Source organism: Tauraco erythrolophus, unplaced genomic scaffold (assembly GCF_009769465.1).
Source record: "Tauraco erythrolophus isolate bTauEry1 unplaced genomic scaffold, bTauEry1.pri scaffold_56_arrow_ctg1, whole genome shotgun sequence".
Classification (NCBI taxonomy): domain Eukaryota; kingdom Metazoa; phylum Chordata; class Aves; order Musophagiformes; family Musophagidae; genus Tauraco; species Tauraco erythrolophus.
Window position 1 is genome coordinate 251,526 of NW_028238624.1, and position 17,160 is coordinate 268,685.

The following is a 17,160-nucleotide window of genomic DNA, read 5'->3' on the forward strand; positions in this document are numbered from 1 at the left end:
TCATTACTTATGTCGCGTGCACTGTTAGAAATTGTATAAAAGGGTATGTGAAACTTGCAATAAAGGCTTATGCTGCTGAATTCTACTTGAACCTGTGTCCGTCACGGCCGTCTCAACAGCGCTATACAGCGACACCCTGAGAGCTGAAAAGTCGCTGCAATTGAAATGGATCCTTCTCAGACTCCTGTTGCAGTTTTACAAAGCAGGCGTTCTGTAGTTGCGCCGGGTGGGTGGGGGATGGCTCCTCCCAGCGTGCACACCCGGCCCCTGGACGGACACTCAGTTATTCCCTACAATCACACAGAGTCAGAACACGCCTACATAGGAAGTTTTACTCTCTTAAACAATTGGTTGCTTTTCTTGCTTTACATGCAAATGACTTCGCATGCTCAGCTCTCTCCCTCCAACCCCTTCTTTTAGGTCTGGGTTATGTTTAGGGTAGGTGCTCCATGAGTCCGTGGGTTGTCACCATCTCCCCCTGCCAGAACTCCCTTTTCCCCAAGTCACTGCTGCCCATGCTCACAAGTGAGACAAACAGGAGAACAAAGTTGATACATTTTCTGGGATGTTCCCTTCAAGGGCAGACACTTCTGGCTACAAAGTCTCCTTTCTAATCACTCCCAGCAGCTTCCAAGATGGTCATCTTGTTATGTTCTTCAGGTAGGTGGCCTACTAAACCCTTCCTGAAATTCTTACACAAAAATTTTAACCCCTTCCTTATTGGATAACACGGTGAAGGGTCGGGAGCAGTCTCTTTTTGTTCTGGGTAACACTCCCACCTGAACATTCTTTCAACTTTTGTCCTTTTCCTCTCATCTTGCTGTGAGAAGTAAGGAAGTGGTTAAAACATTTTGCTTTCGTCTAGAATCATAGAATCATAGAATCATAGAATGGTTAGGGCTGGAAGGGACCTTCAAAGGTCATCTAGTCCAACCCCCCTGCAAGGAACAGGGATATCTCCAACTAGATCAGGTTGCTCAGGGCCTTGTCCAACCTGGCCTTGAACGTCTCCAGGGATGGAGCATCCACCACCTCTCTGGGCAACCTGTTCCAGTGTTCTACCACTCTCATGGTAAAAAATTTTTTCCTAATATCCAACCTGAACCTACCTCCCTCTATTTTAAAACCGTTACCCCTTGTCCTATCATAACTGGCCCTCCTGAACAGCCTCTCCCCATCTTTCCTGTAGGCCCCCTTGAGGTACTGGAAGACCGCTATAAGGTCACCCCGGAGCCTCCTCTTCTCCAGGCTGAACAGCCCCAACTCTTTCAGCCTGTCCTCATAGGAAAGGTGCTCCAGCCCTCTTATCATCTTCGTGGCCCTCCTCTGGACCCTCTCCAACTGGTCCATGTCCTTCTTATGTTGGGGACTCCAGAACTGGACGCAGTACTCCAAGTGAGGTCTCACGAGGGCAGAGTAGAGGGGGAGAATCACCTCCCTCGACCTGCTGGCCACGCTCCTCTTGATGCAGCCCAGGACGCGGTTGGCCTTCTGGGCCGCAAGAGCACATTGCCGGCTCATATTGAGCTTCTCGTCCACCAGTACTCCCAAGTCCTTCTCCTCAGGGCTGCTGTCGATCCATTCACCACCCAGTCTGTATTTATGCCTGGAGTTAATTAAGACTGCATAACATGGACATTTACAGTTAAAATAAAAGAATAAAAATAGACATAATCCCCCAGAGCGGTGGAAAGTACATTGTAAATCTTTGGGCGTGGTAAACTCCCCACCAGAGGTAAGAAACTGAGGGACTGCATGGTAAACTCCCTACTCAAGATAAGAAAGTGATGGACTGAAGCCAGCTGGAACCAGAGGTGGGGGGGGGGAGTTCACGCTGATGAAGACTCCTGACTTCATCCACACTGACCCCAGGACAAACTGCGCATGACTGGTGGGAGAGGGGAGTAAGTCGGACTTATGTAAATACTAATTGTAATATCTCCTCCCCGTCCCCTGAGATAACAATGAATATGTAACAACATTTATGATTACGTAATGGATTATAGTATAAATAACCCACTGACGATTGTGTCAGCGCGCCTTTGGCTACGGTCATGTACCCAGCACTGTGATCTTCGCTCCACTGAATTTGTCCCTGAATAAACTACTGAAAATTATATACGTGGGCTCATTTCTCACATTCCCACCACGCATCATGATGAAGAGCCTGGCTCTATTTCTTAACCGCCTGACAGATACTGAAATGCTCCCAAAAAGATTTCCCAAAATCTGCTCTCCGTATTTTGCAGTGTTCCCTCAGCCTTTCCTTCAGGTGGAAAGTTCTCCAGCCCCCTGCACACCCCCACACACCTGACTGTATTGATGCCCCTTACCTGAACTTGCTCCAGTTGATCAATGTCTTTTGTGTCCTGGGGGTAGGAGGCCCCAAGCTCGGTGCGGCACTGTGGCTGTGGTCGAGTGAGCACGGAATAGAGGGGGAGAATCCCTCCCACTCCTCTCCCGACCACGCTCCTGTTCATAAAGCCCGAACGCTGTTGGCCACCTTGGCTGCCAGGGCTCACTGCTGACTGCTGCAGCTTGTTGACCAACTAGGACCTTTTCTGCTGAGCTGCGCCCCAGCTGGGGCTGTTGCCCAGGGCCAGGACTTGCATTTCTCCTCTCTGCAATCTAGTAGCTCCTTGTTGGCCCACTCTGCCATCCTGCCGAGGTTACTCCTGAAGGCAGCCCTCCAGTCTATATGTTGGTTGCCTGCCTCGCTTTTGTGTCATCTGCAAACTCTGTCAGCTCCTCTGGGACACTGAGAACATCATGAAGTCCAAGGAGAGGCCCAAATGCATCCAATCCAGTCTTTTACTCCCCTCTTCTCCAGCCTGGCTAGACAGTCCCTTCCCAGCTCTGATACAAATGTATTGCAGCAGACAGGGTGTGGTGGGTTGACCTTGGCTGGCTGCCAGGTGCCCACCCAGCCACTCTCTCACTCCTCCTCACTAGTGCAGGAGGAGAAGAAAAACGGGGGAAAAGGCTCGTGGCTTGATATAAAGGCAGGGACGTCACTTCTCAATTACCGTCAGGAGCAAATGAGACTCAACATGGGGAAAATTAATTCATTACCAATTCCAATAGGTTTGGATAGTGAGAAGAAAAGAGAAGGATTGCAACTGCACCTCCCCTTTCTCCCTGTTTCCCAGGCTCAACTTCATTGCTTCAATGCTGACTCCTCTGCCTCCTTTCCCTAAGAGTGCTAAAAGGGGAATGAGGAATGGGGATTACAGACAGTTCCTAACACTTCACCTCTGCTGTTCCCTCCTTAGGCTTTTCCTGCAGCATCCTTCCCACCAGCTACAGGTCTTAAAGCAAATCACAGAATCATAGAATGGTTTGGGTTGCAAGGGACCTTCAGGATCTCCTAGTTCTCTTTTGGTGAAGACCTTTTTCCTAATATCCAACCTAAACCTCCCCTGGCAGAACTCGAGGCCATTTCCTCCTCTCCTAGTGCTTCTCACCTGGGAGACAGGCACCCACAAGGTAATTATGCAACTACCTCCAACAACATTTATGCAACTACCTCCAACTGACCCTAGATACGGAGCTCCAGCAGATGCTCTACTGGGAGCTAATGCCTTTTCCGACCCTGAATTGCAAGCTACATGGCATCCTCAAGTCCTTGAGCAAGCTCAAAAGATTGGCATGGGAGCCCTATTAAAAGGCATAGATACAGCTGCTCCTAAAACACAGTATGTGAAGATATATCAGGGGCAGAAAGAGCACTTTTTATCCTTTGTGGAAAAGATTGCTGCAGCCCTTGAAAAACAAGTTGAAGATGAGACCTCGAGGCAGCTATTATGCAGGCAGCTGGCAAAAGATAATGCCAAGGAAGAATGTAGGAAAATCATAAATGCTATGCCAGGGGAACCCACACTTACAGAAATGATCGAAGCTTGTTCTAAGTTGGAATCCGAGAATTATAAATCTGCTCTGGCTACAATTCTGCGGCCTATTCAATTCAAAAACTCTGATCCTGAACCGAAAAGGCAACCTAAGAGTGAGAATAGACAAAGACAGACCAGACAAAAAAGGAGAAACAAGGACAAAAGGAGACCTGCTCGCTGTATAAGATACAATAAGCCAGGCCATTCTGCAAGATACTGTGAGTCCATGTACCACGCCAATGGTCGACCCCTGACACGTTCGGGAAGCTTCCCCAGGAGCGCAATGGGGATGTGCGCTCAGACACAAATGTTTCCCCAGGGCATGGTACCAACTCAGGCCTACTCAGCCAGCTTACAGCCAGCACCAAGGGATCAGCCGGGGTGGATGTACACACCAACTTGCCAGGTTTCCTAACAGAAGGCAACGCCAGGGCTGACATGCTAGCTAACCCTGCATGGGTAGCACCTCAGCCTGATAAAATTGCACAAGCCAAGGCATCGCATAATTTCATCCATCAAAGTGCACACACCCTGCAGAAACAGTTCCACTTAACGCCCACTGAGGCTCGGGACATTGTCAGCGCTTGCGCTGACTGTCACGGACTCGCTGCACCTCTGCCATCGGGGTAAACCCCAGGGGCCTAAAGGCCCTGCAGCTTTGGCAGACAGATGTAACGCATGTTCCTGAATTTGGCAGGTTTAAGTATGTGCATGTGTCTATTGACACTTTCTCCTCAGCTATGTGGGCATCTGTTCATACTAGGGAGAAAGGTCGTGATGTCATTGCCCATTGGAAACTCGCTTTCGCCATCTTGGGCGTGCCTTTTTCTGTGAAAACCGATAATGGCCCGGCCTACATCTCACAGAAGACGTGGCAGTTTTTACACCTATGGGGTGTAAATCATACTTTGGGTATTCCTCATTCTCCTACTGGCCAAGCCATTGTTGAACGCGCTCATGGCACTCTGAAGCGTGTTTTAGAGAAACAAAAAGGGGGAATGCATGGAGAAACCCCACAGAGTCGCCTAGAAAAAGCGTTATATACAATTAAACATCTTACGGTACCACTAAATTCAAATCATCCTGTTATTCTGAATCACTTTCTTTCATTGCAGTCTTCAGGCAAGATGCACCTGCCTCGAGTGAAAGTCTGGGTACGGGACCTACTCACTAAGAAGTGGGAAGGCCGTGTGAGCTTATTGCTTGGGGTCGTGGGTATGCTTGCGTTTCCACAGATACTGGGGTACGATGGCTACCTGCAAGATGCATTCGCCCTGACCTGCGGCACCAGAAGCAGAACAGGCAACGTTCGAACGATGGCCAGAATGCAGATCATCAATCGAATGATCCTTCTAATGGAAATAATGACAGAGATATTGGCCATCAACCTGTTCCTTCTATGAGCAGAGACTAAATTTTAAGTCTCCTTTGGAGTCAGAATCGTAGAGTCCTTAAAACCATTTAGAATTAATAACTGAATGTATAACTGGGTTTGCTAGATGTATGTCCCATGGCATTGCTGGAGAATCTCCCTGCCCGCTTTAAATTAATCTTAAACAAAAAGGGGGAATTGTGGAGAAATCCTCTGGCTGCTGCAGCATCCTGTGAAAGTTCTTTCCCTGTGCAGGCTGGCTGAGAAACACCTGCGGCTTGTTACACTGGGAAAGTCGCTGTCATGGTTTGATGTGGAGGGGGGGGTGGTTCTGGTGGCAGGAGAGGGATTTTGCTCCCTGCGACCTCCCCGGTTTTGGATCCGGGTTAGGCTTAGTTCTGGCCACCGGATCAGACTGCCATCCCCCTCGGGGTTGAGCCAATAGGGCGCCTCTGCGAATTGCCCTATTTAAGTCAGGACAAGGGAACCGGAAAAGGTGCTTTGCCCAGGATCGAGCAGAGAAGGGAGGAGGGCACTGCCCCCGCTCCCTGGCTCCCGGCCGGGCGGCTGCCTGCGTCGGGCCGGCGCCGCCCACGGAGAATGGCGGCGGCGGAGCCAGCTGGGGAACTCGGGGGCACCCCACTCCCAGGGTGCCCACTGGGCTGAGTTCACCTGGAGAGGACTGAGATCTGAGAGAAACAGCCGCATCGACACCAGGTCAGTGAGGATGGAGCGGGAGGAGGTGTGCCGGAGCCGAGTTTCCCCTGCGGCTGATGGTGAGATGGCAGGCTGCCCCCCTGCAACCAGGACGGCCTCGGTGGAGCAGCGACCCACTCGCAGCCCGTGGGGAGAAGATGCCTGAGCCCGAGGATGGTCGTGTTGGGGGCACGGCAAGGCAGAAAGGCATCTGGAGTCTTCGTGACGACCCACGCCGGAGCGAGTGGCTACAGCTCCCTAAGTACCCGAGACTGTGGTAAAGCCCACACCGGAGCAATCTGTGGGGAAGGATTGTTTCCAGTGGGCTGGACTCACGTTGGAGAAATTTGTGGATTTTTCCTCGTGGGTAGGGGATCCATTGGAGCAGGGGAAAAGGGTGTAAGGACTCCTTCTCCTTTAAGAAAGAAGCAGCAGTAACAGCACGGAATGAACTGACCTGCACTCCCCCAGTCCCTGCCCCCTGTGCTGCTGGGGGGAGGAGGTAGAGCCGGGAGGAAAAGGAAGGTGGGGGGGGAGAAGGTGTCGGTTTTAAGATCTGGTTTTGTTTCTTTCTGTCCTCTCAAGTAATCGGTTTTTATTTCCCTTTGTCCTTCTAAGTAATCATTAATAAACTGTTTTGCTTTGAGAAAAGCGCTGCCTGTTTTGCCCAGGACCATGGTTGGTGGGTGCTCCCTCTGTTCTTGCCTCAACCCTCAGTCCTTTTGTTTTTTTTTTCCCTCTCCTCTCTACTTTATTGGAGAAGGAGAGACTGTGTGAGTTTTAGTTGCTGGATCAGCCTAAAACCACGACAGTCGCCTTGAAACAGGTGCTGTAGCATTCAGCCTATCACTCTGGGAGATGAATGGTCAAGTGACCAATAGCCTTGACCCGTCTAGTAAACCATGTAACTTCTGACTAATTAAGGCGGGGCGTTTACTCCTGAAAGTGGGGCATTTCCCTCCTGAATTTTGGAGGAGCGTGGGCTTGCTTTAGAGTGGAGCCTGAAGCCTTCCCATTGCATTGGAGCATTGGCCTGCTTGGAGCCGCCTGAAGCCTTCCCGTTGCAACAGAGTATCACCCTGCCTTGTGCTCGTTTGACATGTCCCGGCGCATGAGGAATGGACACAGGAACACGTGAGGAACGGTCAAGAAAGCACATCCCAGTGCTGCCTTCAGGTGCTTTCCCAGGGGATGTTACTTTCAAGGTAAAGTGACCTCAAGACACCGTCTTTCCCACAGGCCTTCACGGCAACCCAAGAAGAACTGATCACAGAATCACAGAATGTTAGGGATTGGAAGGGACCCCAAAGGATCATCTAGTCCAATCCCCCTGCCGGAGCAGGACCACCTGGATTAGATCACACGAGAACGTGTCCCGGTGGGTTTTGAACATCTCCAGAGAAGGAGACTCCACAACCTCTCTGGGCAGCCTGTTCCAGTGTTCTGTTACCCTTACTGGGAAGAAGTTCTTCCTCATGTTTAAGCGGAACCTCCTATGTTCCAGTTTATATCCATTTCCCCTTGTCCTATCATTGGATGCCAGTGAGAAGAGCCTGGCTTCATCCTCATGACATTCACCCTTTACATATTTATAAACATTAATGAGGTTCCCCCTCAGTCTCCTCTTCTCCAAGCTAAAGAGACCCAGCTCCCTCAGCCTTTCCTCATAAGGGAGATGTTCCACTCCCTTAATCATCTTTGGGGCCCTGTGCTGGACTCTCTCAAGTAGTTCCTTGTCCTTCTTGAACTGAGGGGCCCAGAACTGAACACAATATTCCAGATGCGGCCTCACCAGGGCAGAGTAGAGGGGGAGGAGAACCTGTCTCGACCTACTAACCACACCCCTTCTAATACACCTCAGGATGTCATTGGCCTTTCTGACCACAAGGGCACATTGCTGACTCATGGTCATCCTGCTGTCCACCAGGACCCCCATGTCCCTTTCCCCTGTGCTGCTCCCCAACAGTTCAGTCCCCAACTTGTGCCGCTACGTGGGGTTGTTCTTACCCAGATGCAAGACTCCACACTTGCCCTTGTTGTATTTCATTAAATTTCTCCCCACTCAACTCTCCTGCGTGTCCAGGTCTCTCTGAATGGCAGCACAGCCTTCAGGTGTGTCAGCCACTCCTCCCAGTTTAGTGTCATCAGCAAACTTGCTGACCGTGCACTCTATTCCCTCATCCAAGTCACTGATGAATATGTTGAACAATACTGGTCCCAGTGCCGACCCTTGAGCGACTCCACTGGATACAGGTCTCCAACTGGACTCTGTCCCATTGACCACTACTCTCTGGCTTCTATCCTTCAGCCAGTTCACAATCCACCTCACTACCCGATCATCCAGACCACACTTCCTCAGTTTAGCTGTGAGGATGCTGTGGGAGACTGTGTCAAATGCTTTACTGAAGTCAAGATAGACCACATCCCCCGACGTGATATTCGCGGGAGGGAAGCGTACTGGAGTTGGAATGAATGGACTGGGTCTCTGCTCACTGCAAAGCTTTCTTGAAAACACCTTTGAAAACAAAAAACTGTAAAACAAAAAGGGGGAATTATGGCATCCTATTATTATTACCCAGCTGGCATGAATTGAGTAATTAACTAATTAACTAAGGTTTAGACCTTGCCTACAAAAGGCAGGCCATTTCCTCCTGGCTGCGGAAGATGCAACGGCATCCTTGGAGTTGCAGCCCAGGCTGGTAAGCAACATTGGAGAAGTACACCACAGCTCATCTGTATGGTCCCAGATCCTGTGCCAGTATCCCTAATGCTATTCCCTGCTTCTCATGTGTAGGTAGTTAAGGCTTGGCGGTCGGAAGATATCGTGCTGTACGGATAGATAGAACCCCGCCCCCCTCCGGATAGCCAATGGTGTCTTCCTCATGACGTAAGCAGACGGAAGTGACGTCGTAAACCCAAGCTATACCATATAATGCTGTACCACTCACCAATAAATGCCATTTTGCCATCCACCATATTGGTGTCTGTGTGCTGATGGCCCGAGCGGCCTGCGGTCGGTCGTTGTGCCGTTCCTGAACCAGGTCGCCACGCCTCACAAGGCAACAAGTGGTGCCGAAACCCAGGATTTGCCGCCTGGGATCGGGAAAACGGCAGCCAGAGTGACAGGATCCGTATCGGGCGCCAAGCGGCTGAAGCGGCAGGACCAGCCCGGCAGAGAGGATCCAGGATCGGGATCAACAAGGAGGATGGAAGCCCTTGTGAAGGTCGTATCGCAATTACATAAACAGTGGGGTATCGATTGTAAACCTAAAGATTTTACTCTCGCCGTTGCGAGACTTTTACAAATTGGGGTCATTGACCAGCCGGTGGATATTCTCCACCCCGAAGCGTGGCAAAAATGCACTATAGCGTTAGCTGAGGAGACGAAGTCCTCGGGTAGTGGGAAACATCTTAAAGCGTGGAGGAAAGTCGAACAGGCCCTGCAAAAGGCTATCCAAGAGCAGGAGACCCGGAGGGCGGCAAAGGATTGTTTGTTGGTCACCCCGAAATTGGGGGTCGGGGCAGCTACGCAGACTCTGCACCCCCCACATGGTGATGATTATGCTGAGCCTAAAGATCTGCAAGAGGGCAACACGCCCCCTCAACCTCCAAACCCCGACCCGCTTACGGAGGGACAGAAACGAGCAAAATCCTTCTGGGGTGGGTTAGCCGAGGAAGCCAGGGGCGCCGCTGAGAAACCAGACCCTGAGGAGGTCTGGGCGAAACCACCGCCCTATGCGCCCCAAGATGGCGCCGAGCGGCAAGGGGAAGGGCAGAACGAAAATGCCGCCGGTGGGAAAAGGGAGGAAGTGCTAAGATTACTTAGCGCACGTGAACCGTAAGGGGAGGAGAATGAGAAGGAGAAGGGCGGTGGGGGCGACCGGAAAAGGGAGGGGAGTGTGAGCGAGGGGCGGAGAGCCAATCAGAGCGTCGAGGGGCGGAGAGCCACTCAGAGCATCCGCCTGAAAAAATGCCTTTGCAGAGCAAACCCCTCGCCGAGCAGAAGGCGGGGCGAGCCGAGGGGGAGGGAACGGCCCGCACACAAGGGAAGTGGGTGGGGCCAGAGTCCAACAAAAAGCTCTCGGAACCCGGAAGTGAGCAGCCAGTCGAGTTCCGACTCCAGATCAGACACCAGCTGGGGCGAGTGGCTCGCAACTGACTCAAACTCAGAGGAAGAGGCAATGGGGGTAGATAGAGTCAAACGCCAAAACATCCCCATTCGAATTAAAGAAGAGCCGAGAGGAGAACAAATCCCTCTCACGGATTGGAGGAAAATAAAGACAGTGTGCGCCGACTGGGTCCCATCGGCCAAACTAGTGTTCCCGGTCCGGGTGACGGATGGGGGACAGAGGATCCACTCGCCAATAAACCCTAAGGATGTACAAGCGATTGATAAAGCGATTGCGGACAAAGGGCTTAATTCTGCCATGGTCTCCACCCTCATAGACGGTGTCTTCGGGGGAGACGACATGCTCCCATTTGATATAAAACAAACTTGTAGGCTGATTTTTGATGGGGCAGAGATGATTGTTTTCAAACAAGAATGGGAGGACAACTGTGCGAGGCAACTGGCCCAAGTAAACGGGGCAGGTCATCCACTACATGGCTCCAGCCTGCAGCGGCTGATGGGAACAGACCCAACAATGATTACCTCCCAGGCACAGGCCCAGGGCCTGTGGGCCCATGAAGTTATGGCAACTACCCGTGCGGCCAGAGAAGCTATTCGCGCAGCCTCTGGAGTTATTGCCAAACCATCACCATGGGCCACAATAAAACAAAAGGAAAGTGAGAGCTTTACACAATTTGTGGATCGCCTCCAGGCAGTGGTCGACTCCTCGACCCTGCCCGCGGAAGCAAAGGGCCCGGTCGTAGCAGAATGCTTACGCCAGCAGTGCAATTCGGTAACCAAAGAAATTTTACGATCCCTGCCAGCAGGGTCAAGTATCGCGGACATGATTAAGCATGTTGCGAAGGAAGAGCATCTGGCTCCGATCCGAACGGCTGTCCGCACCACAATAGTCGATGTGATGACATGTCTTAGATGTGGCCAGGTGGGCCACGTTGTAGCGAACTGCCCCCGGTTGAGGGACTCGTCAACAGCACTCCCTCCACGCCAAAATCGATCCAGAGGACTGTGTTGGTCCTGTGGAAAGAGAGGGCATTTTGCCAGGGAATGCAGATCTAAAATTCAGGGAAACGGGAGGGGGAGAGGACATATGGGCCGCGCACAGCCCTCTCCCACCTGGGACACGAGGTGGCCCAACTATGCCAACCCCGAATGGGGCGAGGCGCTCCCGAACCCGCTGCCCCTCCAAGAAGCGACCAATTTTATGGCTCAACCGACGGTCCCATCTAACCTGCCCTTATCTCAGGGACAGCAAGGACCACCCTCTGGGGGTGAGACCCCAGGGTGGCCCTGGCAGTAAAGTGTGATAACCCGCCAGTGGTGTGGGGGATTTGTTCCCTTTATAATACCTTAAATAGCACCACCATTAGTGTCCCCTTTTTGATCGATACCGGAGAAGACGTTACAGTTATTCCCGAAACGAATTGGCCCTCATGTTGGAAACTGGAAGATGCTCCTATGGTGGGTGGAGTTGGGGGATTAACCCAAGCTCGGAAGAGTGCTCAATTGATAGCAATAACACTTCATACTGAAAAGGGACCAGAGAAAACCATTACCCTCTTCCCATATGTTATGTCAGGAGTCCCACCCTTGTTGGGAAGGGACGCCCTAGCTCTATTAAAAGCCAGAGTGACAAATTTACCGTAAGGGCCACTGCCGCATACCCACTTCCACCAATCAGACTGATATGGAAATCGTCCGACCCAGTGTGGGTCGAGCAGTGGCCCCTGTCAAAGCCTCGAATGGATGCTCTTCTTGAGCTAGTTGACCGCGAACTACAACGAGGCCATATAGAGCCTTCCACTAGCCCGTGGAACACCCCAGTTTTTGTAATATCCAAACGAAACGGTGAGGGGTTTCGTCTCCTCCATGACCTGCGTGAAGTAAACAAGAGAATTCAACCAATGGGTCCTGTTCAAACGCTGTTGCCCATGAACTCTATGATACCGGAAGGACAACCTTGTGCTGTCCTTGATATTAAGGACTGTTTTTTCTCGATACCTCTGCATGAGGAAGACAAGGAGCGGTTTGCTTTTTCTGTCGTGTTTCCAAACAGCCAACGCCCCAACCTGCGCTTCCAGTGGAAAGTGCTACCTCAAGGAATGATCAACTCGCCTACTATCTGTCAGATCACGGTGGATCGGGCGTTAGCACCGATTCAACGCAGTGACCCGACCGTAACTATCATTCAATACATGGACAACATTCTTATCGCTGCGCCGTCAGGAAGCCAGGTAGACCAGCTAGTGTCAGTGGTCTCGGAAACCCTGAAAACAAATGGGTTTGAAATTGCGAGTGCAAAAATTAAAAGAGGACCATGTGTGAGTTTTTTGGGAATAGGGATCACAAGTTCTTACATAACCCCTCCCCAAATAAAAATCCGTCGACACATCAAAACGCTCCATGACATGCAACAGTTAGTGGGGTCCTTGCAATGGCTCCGTAATATCGTCCTGATCCCTTCCGAAACCATGGCCCACCTGCATGATCTTCTAAAAGGAAAGAACCCATGGGAGCAAAAAACTCTGACGACAGAAGCAATGAACTCTCTTGACTTTATCGAACAACAGGTATCATCAAGCATGCTCGCCAGGTGGAGCCTGGACGTACCACTTGACCTGTATGTACACTTCACAGAAGGAGGGGGAGTAGGGGCACTAGCCCAAGGCCCCCCTGAAAAAGCTCAACCAATACAATGGATAGTTCTGGGAAAACCATCACGTGCATTTTCTCCAGGAGTCGAGTGCCTTGGTAATCTTTTTATGAAAGGCAGGAAACTCGCCTTAAGACACTTGGGCATTGAACCTGCCAGGATAAACTTGACCTTCCGCAAACAGCTTCCAACGCAATCAGTGGCGATGTCAGAGTACCTGGCCATAGCCCTCGTCGGATTTGGTGGAGAAGTTTGGTATGCTACAAAGCCTCCCTGGACCCAAATGCTACATATAGCGGAGTGATTGTAGCTACACAACACCTTAAGACCAACTCCAAAGTGACCATCCAACATTGACTGACGGCCATGGCATGGCATGGCTTGGCGTCCCTAATCAGATCAAAATGGACAACGGTCCGAATTTTGTCTCTAAATCGGTCCAGGCATTTGCTTTGAAATGGGGTATCACCCTAACACACGGTATCCCGTACAATAGCACAGGACAAGCCATAGTTGAACGTGCAAATCAGACTCTGAAATCTAAATTGGAGGTACTAGCAAAACCAGAAGGCTTTGCCAATGCCATTCCCCTGGGAGACCAAGCACGCCTGCTAGCAACTGCTTTGTTAGCACTAAATCAATTCCCCAGGGGGGAAGAGGTGAACAGCCCCACCCAAAAACATTGGGCCACTCGGGTGGTAGAGGAAGGCCCGTTAGTCATAATTAGGAATGAACTGGGAGAATGGGAACAAGGGTGGAAACTAGTTCTAACAGGGCGAGGGTACGCTGCCGTCAGAAAAGATGACAGAGTTATGTGGTGTCCACTCAAGTCCATTAAACCAGACCTCCAGAATAAAAACTGTGAACTTTTGTCCACAGGACCGGATTATCGGACACCGCCATAACCCGTATGCCCCGGCGACAAGAGAAGACAACAAGTCGGCAAACATCCTGTTCACACCTGGGAGCTCTGCATTGACAACATCCAAACAACAGCAAAATAGCCCCGATGGCGGGGGGCTACGATGTTTTTGTGTTATTTTACTTTTGGGGCTTGTAACGCCATCTAATGGCTCATATGAACATCAACCATGGGAATGGGTGTTGATGAGATGGGAGGATCAGAAGATATTGAAAAAATCGTTACCCCAGGGCCCCCTAGCTTTCAGGTGACACTCTGTGAACTAGCCCCAGTATTTCCCTGTTCGCATGACGCGAGTTATTATACGTGCCCCAGCTCTAACCCCGGCAGATCTTACTGCAATGCCCCTGATCAATACCATTTTGCCTACTGGGGATGTGAAACTATAGCCACAGATTGGACGCCAGGGGCAGGGCCAGATAAATATTTAAAAATACAAGAAGGACCCTACGGGTGTGTCACCCCCCCCAAAGACCCCCTGAGACCAGGATTTGCAGCGGTTTATGGGGGACCCAAAAATTGGTGTAACCAATGAAAACGACTTGGGGTGGACTATTGAAAAAACTTGGGGCCTTAGATACTACGAAACCGGTAGAGATAGGGGGAGACTGGTTTTTATTAAAAAACAGGAAGTAAAGAGCGGCACAGCGATTGGCCCTAATGCCGTAATCAAAAACGATAACCAGCAAAGAAAAGAAAGCTTGCCGATCTTCACTCCTGTTCCAACCAGTCCCCTACCAACTAAACAAATAGTTCCCTCAAGCGAATCAAGTATGAATCCCCACTATCTGTCTGACAAGCCATTTTTTGATGTGTTGGATGCTACCTTTCAGTCGCTGAATCAGTCAAACCTGAATCTCACAAACCCTTGTTGGCTATGTTACGATGCGTATCCCCCCTTCTATGAGGGCGTTGCCTTCAGTGTTTCCTTTAACTACTCATCAGACAGCAGTCCAACCCAATGTAGGTGGAACACACCACGGAAAGGGATCACCCTGAACCAAGTCAGAGGCCAGGGCATGTGTTTTGGTAATACCACACTGGCAAACCAGAATGGTGCTGTTTGTGTGAAAACTGTTGCGGTTGATAGAACCTATAGATGGGCAATCCCGTCCGTACCTGGAATGTGGATCTGCCACCAGTCAGGGATAACCCCTTGTGTGTCCTTTAGACTTTTTAATGACTCTACTGACTTTTGTGTACAAATTTTGATTGTTCCCAGGGTCCTATACCACTCAGAAGAAAAGATGTACCATTATTGGGGAGAAGCTGACAGCAGGCTCCAAAAAAGAGAAGTACTGGCAGCCGTAATGATAGCGACGCTGCTTGGTTTAGGAGTAGCCAGTACGGCCACGGGAGTGACCTCCCTGGTGACCCAGCAACGAGGCCTGTCTCAACTGCAAGCCGCCATCGATGAAGATTTGCAAAAAATCGAGAAATCTATGACCTTTTCGGAAAAATCCCTCTCCTCGCTCTCCGAGGTCATTTTACAAAATAGGCGGGGATTAGACCTTCTATTCATGCAACAAGGAGGCCTTTGTGCTGCCTTGAAAGAGGAATGCTGCTTCTATGCTGACCACACCGGAGTGGTTAGAGACTCGATGGCTAAACTGAGAGAAAGATTAGCTCAAAGAAAAAGAGACAGGGAAGACCAACAAGGGTGGTTTGAATCATGGTTCAGCCATTCACCATGGCTAACCACCCTGATATCTACCTTGATAGGGCCGATTGCAATGGTCATGCTGGCATTAATCTTCGGACCCTGCGTGTTAAATAGACTCGTGTCGTTTGTTAAGAGCCGCTAGAGAAGGTTAACATTATGTTTTTAGAACACCAACAATTGCTTTAAAAATGTGCTCATTTAGCGTTACCCCAAGTCACCCCCCATTTACCGAGTATGCCTTATGCTCGTTACTATGAATTGTGATGCATATTTTTAAACTTTGGATTTTTAAACTCTAGACTTTCTAATTAAGATTTTAGATTTTTATACTTTTTAAATTCTATATTTTTTAACTAAGATTTTAGATTTTTATACTTTAGATTTTTATACTTTAAACTACCTCGTATACTTTAGATTTTCAAGCATAGGGAGGGGGGAAGTGTAGGTAGTTAAGGCTTGGCGGTCGGAAGATATCGCGCTGTACGGATAGATAGAACCCCGCCCCCCTCCGGATAGCCAATGGTGTCTACCTCATGACGTAAGCAGACGGAAGCGACGTCGTAAACCCAAGCTATATAATGCTGTACCACTCACCAATAAACGCCATTTTGCCATCCACCATATCGGTGTCTGTGTGCTGATGGCCCGAGCGGCCTGCGGTCGGTCGTTGTGCCATTCCTGAACAAGGTCGCGACACCTCACAAGGCAACACAGGGCAATGCTGTAGTGGGAGAGGAGACTGGTGACAGCTGCCTCCTCCCCTCTTCTCCTTGAGGGCCAGATCCTGCTGTTTGCAGCATGCTGAGCTGCAGCAGCTCCCCAGAGAGCCAACGCACCTTCCAGTCTGCAGCAGGGGAGCCTTTTGGGGAAGAGCTGGAGGGGGGTGGAGACCCACCAGTTTAGGTGCCAGGTCCTTTCCAGGTATCAAACCCTTCTCCCCACCAAGCTCCTGTGTAAGAGGTTTCTCTGCTTGTGGGCACTGGGGCAGGTGAAAGCCTCAGCCAAGGGAGAGGGACCCTGGCTGTGCTCCCAGCAGCACTTTTGTGGGAGGGACACCGAATCTCCTCCACCATGGAAATATGCACCATTTGACAATCCTCCCACATTAGACCTTCTCCAGACCAGGGACTGGACTGTGGCTTTGGGCTGCAGCCCATGTCTCATGGAGATCCTTTCTCCATCCTCCTGACCTCTCCCTCCTCTGCCTCCCCAAGCACTGAAGAGAAGATGCCTCCGTGACTTTTAACCATTGTGGGAGCTGATCCATGGGCCATGAATCCACTGGGGCTGTCTGGGGTGTTCAAGGTGCTGAGGCCACCTTAGGGCTCCCTTCTGTGGGGCCGCAGCTCACCCTGACATGGCAGCTCTGTCATGGCCTCTGCTCTGTGGGACCAGCATGGCCCAGGCAGGGCCTGGGGCAAAGAGCAGCTGGGAAAGCCCAGCCTGAGGGAATGGGTGCTGGGGGGCACCATGGGACCTATCAGAGCCATTTGGATGAGAAGCTGCCTGTGACCAGCAGGATGGAAATGTCTCTGTCAGCAGGATGATTCCCCAGGGACCGTGGGCTCTCACAGCCCCACAGCCTGACCCCAGGCCTGCTGTCCCTGAGACATGCCCCTTCCCACGACCATGTCTTTGTTCTCTGATCCCCCTCATCAGCCTCAGGGAGATGCCCCCAACACATGGGTGGGCAAAGCACCAGCTCCGGGTCAAATCCCCCACAGACTTTTAATAATAACAAATATGATGCACAGCGTAAAAATGGGAATAAAACCAGAGGAAACTCGAGGCTGTTTCTGCTGCCTGTGGTGCTCACGGCTCTCCCAGGGACCTGGTGC

The 17,160-nt window shown here is 50.8% G+C and overlaps 1 protein-coding gene across 1 annotated transcript; it reads left to right on the forward strand.

Moving 5' to 3' along the window:
* Positions 1-9,164: 9,164 nt before the first annotated feature.
* On the forward strand, positions 9,165-11,384 carry LOC147525858 (endogenous retrovirus group K member 21 Gag polyprotein-like). The gene is made up of 2 exons (XM_086630863.1): positions 9,165-9,182; positions 10,617-11,384. Exons 1-2 carry the CDS (start codon positions 9,165-9,167, stop codon positions 11,382-11,384), a joined length of 786 nt encoding a protein of 261 aa, XP_086486989.1.
* The last annotated feature ends 5,776 nt before the right edge of the window (positions 11,385-17,160 follow it).